General features: G+C 33.6%; 1 protein-coding gene across 1 annotated transcript; it reads right to left on the bottom strand.

Moving 5' to 3' along the window:
* Positions 1 to 967: 967 nt before the first annotated feature.
* LOC145617961 (replication factor C subunit 2-like) lies at positions 968 to 8,911 on the bottom strand. The gene is made up of 12 exons (XM_081672732.1): positions 8,784 to 8,911; positions 8,613 to 8,691; positions 8,376 to 8,455; positions 7,397 to 7,519; positions 7,192 to 7,261; positions 7,046 to 7,119; positions 5,208 to 5,328; positions 5,064 to 5,126; positions 3,016 to 3,075; positions 2,145 to 2,270; positions 1,974 to 2,057; positions 968 to 1,224 (listed from the first exon to the last, which is right to left on the bottom strand). The coding sequence occupies exons 1-12, from the start codon at positions 8,825 to 8,827 to the stop codon at positions 1,126 to 1,128; spliced, it is 1,023 nt and encodes a 340-aa protein (XP_081528858.1). The 5' UTR covers positions 8,828 to 8,911; the 3' UTR covers positions 968 to 1,125.
* Between the last annotated feature and the right edge of the window lie 969 nt (positions 8,912 to 9,880).

The raw sequence follows: 9,880 nt of genomic DNA, 5'->3' as shown, positions 1-9,880 counted from the left end.
TGGGTTACATATCATGTTTGACTTCGTTTCTTACTTTATTAAATAAATAAATGTTTATATATACTAGTAAATAGTAATACATCATCAAATTAGTCACAATGTCTATTTTCATAATTATTTTGTTACAGTTTTTTTCAAAGATGTTAATGGTTAATGTTACATCTCAGTTAATATGTTAATCAAACTGATGCATAAAAATAAACAACGGGACTACTACATTATTGTGTTCTACGATATGAAATCCAAATCGAATTATTTTAGGGTTAATCGGGTCAATTTTTGACACCTTTAAAAAGTTATGTTTGTCTAATGTCCTTTAATCTCAAAAAAAAAAAATACTTCTTAATTTGTAATACATATCAAAATGCATAATATGAACGAATTAATATTATCACCAAAAGTTGTCTAATGGTGGCACCCAACTCTCGTGCACGATTAAATGTTGTTGCCCAAAACATCATTCTCAATTAGACATAATTATGTGATATGATTTACCAAGCAAACAATGTTCATAAAAGGTTCTATAAATTCCCGCATAATCATAAAGAAATGGTAAAATAATAGAGGTTGACAAATAAAGCTTTCTTCATAGTATTTCTAATCTCTTAAAGATCATTAGTATTAAAACATGTTATAATCATCAATTTGCTCATATTTTTACTATAAAGGTAGTTTCTTTTTTTTTTTTTCAAATTTACATTTTTTTTATTTTTAGGTTGGAAAGGAGAAGGGCCACCTAGCCAGAACCTCTCACTAGTCATTCCGACCCGGATTAATAGGCTAGACACTTTTAAAGTGAGGGGAAAAAAGTAAGGAAATCCTCACGTCAAAGTGCCTCTAGTGGAGTTTGATCTTATAATCTCTTGGTTATGAGATGTAAAATTTTCCACTAGACTAAGCTTTGGTTAGTAAACATAAGGACAAGGAGATTCGAACACCTAATCTTGATTATTTAGATTAGATATCAATTTTTCATAAGTCCTTTGTAGTCAACTTTAGATTGTTGCCAAAAAAAATTTAACAGGAAGATACAAGGCGAGAATCTTTCTGTCATGATGTCTCAAGAAATTCCATCTGACTTCCATTTCATACATCACAAAGTTCACTGTATACTTGCTAACAGGTCTAATTGGAGAAATCTTGAGCCATGTTACAGAAGGCGCGCATGATGTTACCAGCAACATCTAGCAACTGCAAATACTCGTCTGCTCCATCAACAAGACACTACAAAACATACCACATTAAGGTCTACTGTTATATGTCACATTAACATAAAGTACAAGGTAAATGCTCAAGATAAGGTGAAATTAAATATAAATTATCATTCAACATTCAGAATTCTTTATCCACATATTGAAACAAATGCTCATACATTACGAGTCAACCAAAAAGCCTGGGGTACACATATCATCCCCCTCCTTTAATAGTTTAATGTTGTTTTTCTGGTTAATTTAGTTTTCAGTTAAGTTCTCTAATGTTAGTTCACACAGAAATATAGCCAGATAGCTCAAATTTCTGGATAATTTACTGAGTTAACACGCATGACAAGTTTAGAACTAATTTCTGAGAATGTTTCATCAAATCAGCAATAATCAGTCACTACTGCTTGTCATATATTTTCATCAGATTATTAATTAATTAGAGATATATTTTTCATGTAAATAGAATCTGCAAATCAGTTTTTTTTTACAAAAAAATATTTTGGACAATATTGCATCCAATTTCTATTGACCCCCCTAGTTAATCTAAGACGTGTCCCTACTGCGTACGAAAGGTTAAAACCAGCTGCAAGAAAGGAGCAGAAAAAGAAATCCTACTACATTCAGATTTCTGATACAGAGGAAATGCATATAGATTTCAGATTCAGAGGCAGAAGTTGGGAAGGAACACCAAATGAAAGTCCCACACAAAGGCCTGAACATACATGACAAGAAACCGAGCCATTCCAGCAACAGAAAACTATGCAAACTTACCTTGTCTGTTTCACCTAACTTTTTGAAAATCCTTGCCTTGTGCTCATCTGACAAATCATTAGCTTCCACGATGATATCAAATAACTGGAAAATCACAATATTTGAAGTTGCATGTCATGGAAAACAATTAACAGACAAAGAAGTTGCAAATGAAATTAAAATTTATGTAACCTGAGAGATCATCTGGGAAACTGGATAGCCTTCTGAAATGACATTATTCACTGCTTTGTCAGCCAAATCAAAGTTACCGCTCTTGCAAGCAGCCAACAAATCCTGTACAACTTCCTCCGGTATGACCTTTCAACACAAAAGAGGACAACTTAGGCATGAAAAAACTGTTAAAAATAAGTTGTTTAGACAATGTAAGCACGCTGAATGTCCTGTACAGTGATGAGTAGAAAATATGATTCCATTTTCTTTAAAAAAAAATATTTCGATGCAGAAGAGAGAAGATGATTCTTACTAAAAGAAATGGCAATTGACAACCTATTATTTTCTCACTCTGTCTCAAAATAAATGCCCCACTTTGATTGGACATATATGCCAATGCTAAGCTTTAACCAATATTATTTCATATCAGTAAGTATAAATTATAAAAAGTTGATATTAAAAAATTATCCATTGAGATGATTCTAACAAGTACCAACATGACTATATTTTTTCTTATGTAGGAGTAATCACTAACATTGGTCAAAGTGGAATATGTGAATAGTACAAAAAAGTCAAAATGAGACATTTATCTTGATACGGAGAGAGTAGATTTCATACTCTATGCAAAATTAGGATTAGGCATGGTGGAAAGTTGGAATATAGATAACTGATGAAGACCTGCCATAAGGCTACTAATTCAAGAAGAATATTATTGAAATGCTGACATTTGTTTCAAGATAGACGGAATAGATGAATAACCGAACTACTCAAACAGTCATCTGCAAACTACAGCTGGCTGGACAAAACTAATCTATTCATTAATTTAACAGAAGCAGTAGCATGAAATGATAAAGTTTCAATAATAAATTCATCAAAGGGGAAAAAAATATACCCCGGACACACTAATCAAGTCCTTGGAGGATATGGATGATCCATATAGGCGAGCAGCTCCCTGTCACATAGAAATTCAGTCAGTTAAAAGAAAGATTAGTCATCCCAAAATATGTAGTTACTGGAACTGCACTTCATTCCAACATCATTATTACCGAATTTAAGATTTATTGCACTAATGATTATTTCTTTCATCAAGACATGCAGAATAATTCTACTATACAATTTTGAGGGTTTTCACTTTTCAGCAAACAATTTTATTTGCTTTCTAGGCCCATTTCTCTACATCAAATTTTAAGCAAAAAATATGATTGCAAATGCCACAACTCACAAATTACCAATTCATTATTCCCAGAGAGACATGTCCTTTCAAGCCTTTGTGTGGAGGTGGATTGCCAGGATATATAGCCCCTGGCTAATCATTGGAATTTAATTTACTCCCAGTAGTCCACTTATCAAGCCAAATTACTTGGCAATAATAACATCAAACAGTCCAAACTTTGCAGACACAGAGGTGAAGTTATAACAAAATTGATACAATGAAAGTATACATTGAGAAGGTTCCAAACAATATCGCACATGACTTTTTATCATGACTATAAATCACAACACTTAGTCAGAATAGAGTTTGTAAAATAATATCAAAAGTAAAAAAGTGTCCACCAAAAAAGAATGGAGGAAGTATGTAACAATGCAATAGAGGAATTTAGAGAAATTTAATATTTGAGGTTATTATTCCAAGGAAGACATCTTAACTAGCTAAACAAGTCCCTTCCAAGAACCCTACAAAAAGCCCACAAGTGAAATAGTCAATTTGATAGGTCTCGGATTGTTGGAGCTCTTCCTAATAACTAAAACCCCATCCTGCAACAATAAGAAGCTAGAAGGTGCACAAAGCATCAAAGGAAAAAGATGTCAAAAAAGTATACATTATGAGCATTGCTCTAGTACTATCCCCATTTGTGACTTTGCAAATGATATACAATCAAGCTGGATATTTGCAATCTTATCTTGAGAAAGCCTTAATTATGTATTTATGATTCTTTTCTGACCTTAATTTTATCCTGGAGATGGAAAGTATTCTTAGTTGCAGCACCAGCACAATAAATCCATATCCACCAGCATAATGTTGTTTAAAGCCACTTTTACTTCTTAATTTTCAAGAGGGGATGAACAAGTAGTTTTTTCTTACCCTTTTAATAAGTCAGACTGTCAGAGATTCAGAGAATATGTAATATGTTTCTATATCGATGAACAATAGATTCAAGATCACATTGAATTCTTTAGACACTGTTTTGTCCTTTACTTTTGTAATAATTAGGTTTCTAATTGACAAATTTTCCTGGTATTAAAACAGTCACTGGAAAAAAGGGCAATATCTGGTTATTCATTTTTTTAAGGCAAGGAAAAGTTCCTTTTTTTAGTGCAATATTTGTGGGTTAGACACTTTGGGAGTGAGGAAGGGTAAGGTATCCCCAAGCTCAAAGTGCCTCTAGTGGAGATTGAACCCCCCAACCTCAAAGTTGGAAGTTGCAATGTTTCTCACTAGACCAAGCTTCGTTTAGTTCTAATTTCTAATCATGGGCGAACACAAATAGGCAATACCTTTATGGGAGTATTCTTCAAGATAAAATATTTTCACACTGTTAGTTTTACACGGACAATAAATATCATTTTAATTAGTAATCAAAGTTTCAAAGTTGAAAATTGCAGTGGACAGATTGGAGTATCATCTAAATAATCTTAGAAGTGTCTTATTCTCTTGTTTTCTGTTTGGTTTCTTCTATACATTAATGTGGAATAAGCTTTATTAAACTGTACAATGACATACTAACAAGTAATAAGCATGTATCTAATTAAGTGTAAGCTTTAGATTTTAAAATACAAATATAACACATACCCGCACACACATGTGTAGACACATGCTCACTTAAAAGGAAGGATATGGGACATCACAAGCCCTCATATAGATTGATGCATTAATAGCATGCACGTGTATTGACGTGTTAATTTATGTAATTGTAGGGAAAAGGTAAGCATTTCAATTACCTGCAAGTATGTAATGGCCCGACGAAGATCACCTTGTGAAATGGAACTCAAAGTAGTAAGTGCCTACATAAATCACATATCCTATAATCAATGTTAACGGATAAAGAAGTCAAATTACAAATTACAGGATACTTGGATAGATACCTGAGAATCCAAATTGATGCCTTCTTCTCCACAGATATGCAAAATTCGACTTTTCATTATGTCTTCCGGAAGTGGTTTAAATCTAAACTTGGCACACCTTGACGCCAGAGGCTCTATGATCCTGCAATTGCCATAGTAGGATCTTGTTATTAAGTTCAAATAATGCATATTCATTCACATGTATCCTCTCCCAACATCAGCTTAATAAGTAACATTTATAATCCCAAGAGTGGACCACCGTTGCTCGCTTCTAACTATCTTCATAAGCATCATGCACTAGTGCATATAGGACCTTCCCTACAGGCTCTAGATTCTAGATCATAACTGAATAACTTTTCCTCACAAAGGCTTGACCGCTTGGCTCTATGACTAATGTCAGAAACATAATAGGCTTCTACCTCCAGTCCCATCCAATAGAGGAGCTACTTCTTCTATGGAAATAGAAGCTAAATAAGATTAGCCTCAAATTCATCCGAGGTATGGTGATAAGAACAGTGGAATAGTATTATAGTACTTTTCATCAGATACGTGAATATGCTCAAAGTTCTCCAATAGGATTGGTTCACGAAATTAGAAAGACAAATGAATAAACAATGTAAACATATACTTAATCTGTTCTTTTTTAGTTGACATCACTTTTAACACTACTCACATATTGTACATAGACTATTCAAGTGGGATCTTGTTAGATTTGTATTGCTGTATAGTTTTAAGAATATTTGTTATAATGTTTACTTATTGACAATTAAAGATATTAATAGTTGAAGTTTGACATTGCAAAATATGATAAAATTAAAATGTCAACTAAAAAAAGAGCAAAGGAGATAAAAAGATTGACAACCAAGAATCTCTAAATAAATAAATAAGAAAAATATTGAAGTTGATTATATGAATGAGCGACATGTGTACATTTACGTACTTAAACCTTACAGGCTTACACACTAAAATATATAACTTTACTATAAAAATTAAAAATTCAGTATAGACAATATAACCTAAAATCAGGGTTCATTATTATTTAGCAATTAGTGGTTTTAGCACATAGGAAAAACAAAAACATAACCTCTTTAGCTGTTTCTTACGGTGTTACCCATTTACCTGCTTTGGTTAAAGAGTGCATTGGGTGAGAGAGGGAGGGGGGGGGGGGGGGGGGGGGGGCAAAAATAATACTCATAAATATATACTCCATATTGAAAACAGAGAACAGAAGAAATAAGTAAATAGACAGTGATGGGTAAACAGTTAAACATGCAGAAGCCTCTATTAGAGAACATAGATGAAGGATTGGAGCAGTATTCAGAGATGAAAAAAGATAAAATCTTATTCAGTCCATTCTTTTGAAGAAAAGCCCAATATCTTGCAGGTTGCAGCTTACCCTATAGAAACTTAAATTGCATAGTTGCATTAATAACATAAGTATTTTAAATCTACATCCTGAAACCTCCTACACCAAAATGCCTATCTAAAAAACAACCAACCAAGCCAAGCCAAAGACAGAGCTACAACCAAATGTGGGGTACACTAATATGAAAGTTATAGGTCAGTCATGATGCAATATGAAACTGCAGTGAACCACTATTAAAAACCCAGATACCAGAGAGGTCTCGTGCAGTAAACAGATAAAACTTATAGTACAAAGAGACTAATCTATGAAAAGCACACCTTGGGTTTGCCCAAACTAAGCTTGATATATACACTACTTGAACCTCTAAAACAAATATAACTTATAGTAGAAAGAGACTAATCTATGAAAAGTAAATGAGTAAAAAATGCAGCAAGATTTTACAGAAAATACAAGAAGGTATAACCATAATATGCCACGAATAGACTTGACCCACCTGCTAATATAATTACAGATGAAAAAGAATCTTGTAACTTTGGAGTAAGTTTCCATTGTTCGACGCAATGCATTCTGCACAGGGAAATGATAGTGAGTAACATCATGCTATAGGTTTATAAAATAAAATAAAAATGAAAATCACACCTGAGCATCTTCTGTCATGGAATCTGCCTCGTCTAGAATGATAATTTTATAAGGAGGACAAGGATAACCCCTAAAATGTTTCAATTAGAAAATCAGGCATGTCGTATGACATAAATGTATGTACATGACTACATGAGAAAGAGAGAAAGAGACAGTATGCAACAAAATCAAGAAATCCATTTAAGCTCATGGTCCAATTCATTACCCTACTCGTTGTGCAGAGCCTACAGCAACAGCAGCAAAATTTTTTATTTTGGTACGAACAACATTGATGCCACGATCATCACTAGCATTCAACTCAAGCACCCTGGATTTGTAAAGTTCAGGCCTGTAAAATGCAAAGCAACATTAGTCCAACTATTCAAGCAATTGACAGTGAATACTCCAATTGGATATTAGAATTATATTCACAATGCTGCGCCTCTCATTTCAATCTAATCACTCGATTATCTTGTGATGATCAATAGAACGAAAGCATTGAACAAAAATTTCCTGTATTCTATTCAAGTATGGTCAGAGTTGTTCTTTAAGATTGGGGATTATCACCCTATAGTTTAATACAAAGTACAACATTGGAAAATAATGCTACTAACCTATCAAGTTGCCTTAACCATTTAACTTCCATGCCTAAAATCTTATTGGCGACAAGTCAATCCACATGCCAAAAAAAAGTGAACACGACATCAATCATGTTATTATAAGTTATTTTATTTTACAGTAAGGAGGACCCTACCTAACCCGACCTCAACTCTAACGGTTTTTTAGGTCCAGTATTTGCAAGCACTTGGGAGTAGAGGGGAGGCTAAGGGAATCCCTACCTCAAGCACCCCGACCTTGTAGGATTCGAACCCCAAACCCCTAAGATCGTAAGTTCCTTGCCAAGTGAGCCAACACTTTTTTGGTAGCTCAATCATGTTATACTTAAACACTAATAGTCTAATATGCCTAAACAAACTCTTATTTCCAATAATCTTATAGCACATGCAACTTATAGTCTAATACTACTTCTAAAAATAAAATAAAAAAAACTCACAAAGATAAAAGTCCTTAAAATGGGAGCAAAAAAATCAACTTTAATGTACATCTTAAATACTAACCTAAATACTTCATTCATCCAATCATATAATAAAATAATCAAATTTCCAGCAATCTTTTGTGAAATTTAGCAAAATAACCCATCATACCCAAAAAGCTGATGAGCAATGGCAAGAGCGGTGGTGGTTTTTCCGGTTCCAGGTGGACCATAGAATAGCATATGAGGACACTACAATAACCCAAAAAAAAAAATCAAAAAATTAATTACAAAATGGAAAATTAATTAATTAATTAATTAATTATAGGGTTTATATAAACAGTGACAACAAAAACTCATCAACCAAAATCAAAAATTGAAATTGAAGATGATGATGAAATTGGATTACATTGGTGGTTTCGAGGGTGTTGGTAAGAACTCGAATGACTTCATCTTGGTGTGCAACATCCTTCACTTGCTTCGGCCGACTGAAATTAATTTGCAGAATTAGGAATTCAGAATTTGTATAAAATTGAGAAAAAGGGAAGTAAAGAGAATATAGTGAAGAATATTTGCTTACTATTTTTCCACCCAAGGTTGAGAGCTCTGTATCAATGGCGCCATTTTCTTGTTTCTATGCAACTCTTTCTCTCTCCTTGCTCGCTCACCTTCCTTCTCTTTTTCCCGCTTTTTATTTGGAGTAATGAGGAAACTAGCTAGCAAATTGGAGGAGAATATACAAGTTTCTCAAGAGGGCTTTTAAGTCTTTTTACAAATTTTGTTGGGGATAAAATCGTCATTTACATACTTTGGAGTTTGATGACGTTAAATGTTAGGATTCATGAACACTTCATCCAACTATCGTGTCAATGTCGGACATGGACATTGAGGACGTTAATGATTAGGATACATGGACACTTCATCCAACTGTCGTGTCGGTGTCATACACTATGTCGACACCGACACTTGTTGGACATACGGCGATACGTCTTGGACTGTATCCTACTATGATATGATTCGTTGTGCTTTTTGGTACACCGCTACCTTATCTTTTCAACTTTTTAAGTAAAGTAAGATATAAATCATATAATAGCTAGATATATATTAGGGGTGCCTTTATGTATAGTTCATTGTTATATGTGAACTAAAAGTGCATAATGATATTGTTAATATAGAAGTAGAGAGGGAAAAAAAATCAATTAGGCAAGTACTTTATGATTCTGAGCATATTATGATTCTAGGTATATGAATTTTAACATTTCATACATGTGTCCCTTATTTAAAGATTGACATTTTTTCGTATTCGTTTCGTACTCATATTTGTGTCAGTACCATTCTCGTGCAACTTGGTCAAATGGACGTTTGAAAGTAGTTAACTCATTGTTCTCTCTCCTCAACAGTGGAGTTCGAGATTTTTTTAACAAAGATCGAGGTTGAGGAAATCAACGGATCAGGGCAAATACTTACCATTTGGGGGTCATTGTTATATGTTGAGAAGATGTGGTCTTGGTACGGGCCTGTTCACATTTACTGAACTGTGCTGAACTGAACTGAACAGATTGGAGCTGAACTGAACTAAACGGAATAGAGCTGAAATGAATATTTTATGAAAAAGAAATCAGGAGCTGAACTGAATTGAAATTGAGCTGAAGTGAACAGACCCGACGCCCCAAAAAT

Source organism: Chenopodium album, chromosome 26 (genome assembly GCF_948465745.1).
Source record: "Chenopodium album chromosome 26, dcCheAlbu1.1, whole genome shotgun sequence".
NCBI classification, from domain to species: domain Eukaryota; kingdom Viridiplantae; phylum Streptophyta; class Magnoliopsida; order Caryophyllales; family Amaranthaceae; genus Chenopodium; species Chenopodium album.
This window is presented reverse-complemented; position numbering and strand designations above follow the sequence as displayed.

Coding starts and splice junctions, on each gene's coding strand:
- LOC145617961 (XM_081672732.1), bottom strand. CDS start 8,827: ATGGCGCCATTGATACAGAGCTCTCAACCTTGGGTGGAAAAATA. Junction 7,520..8,375: donor ATTGCTCATCAGCTTTTTGG/GTATGATGGGTT, acceptor TGCATTTTACAG/GCCTGAACTTTACAAATCCA. Junction 7,120..7,191: donor CCATGACAGAAGATGCTCAG/GTGTGATTTTCA, acceptor TTCCCTGTGCAG/AATGCATTGCGTCGAACAAT.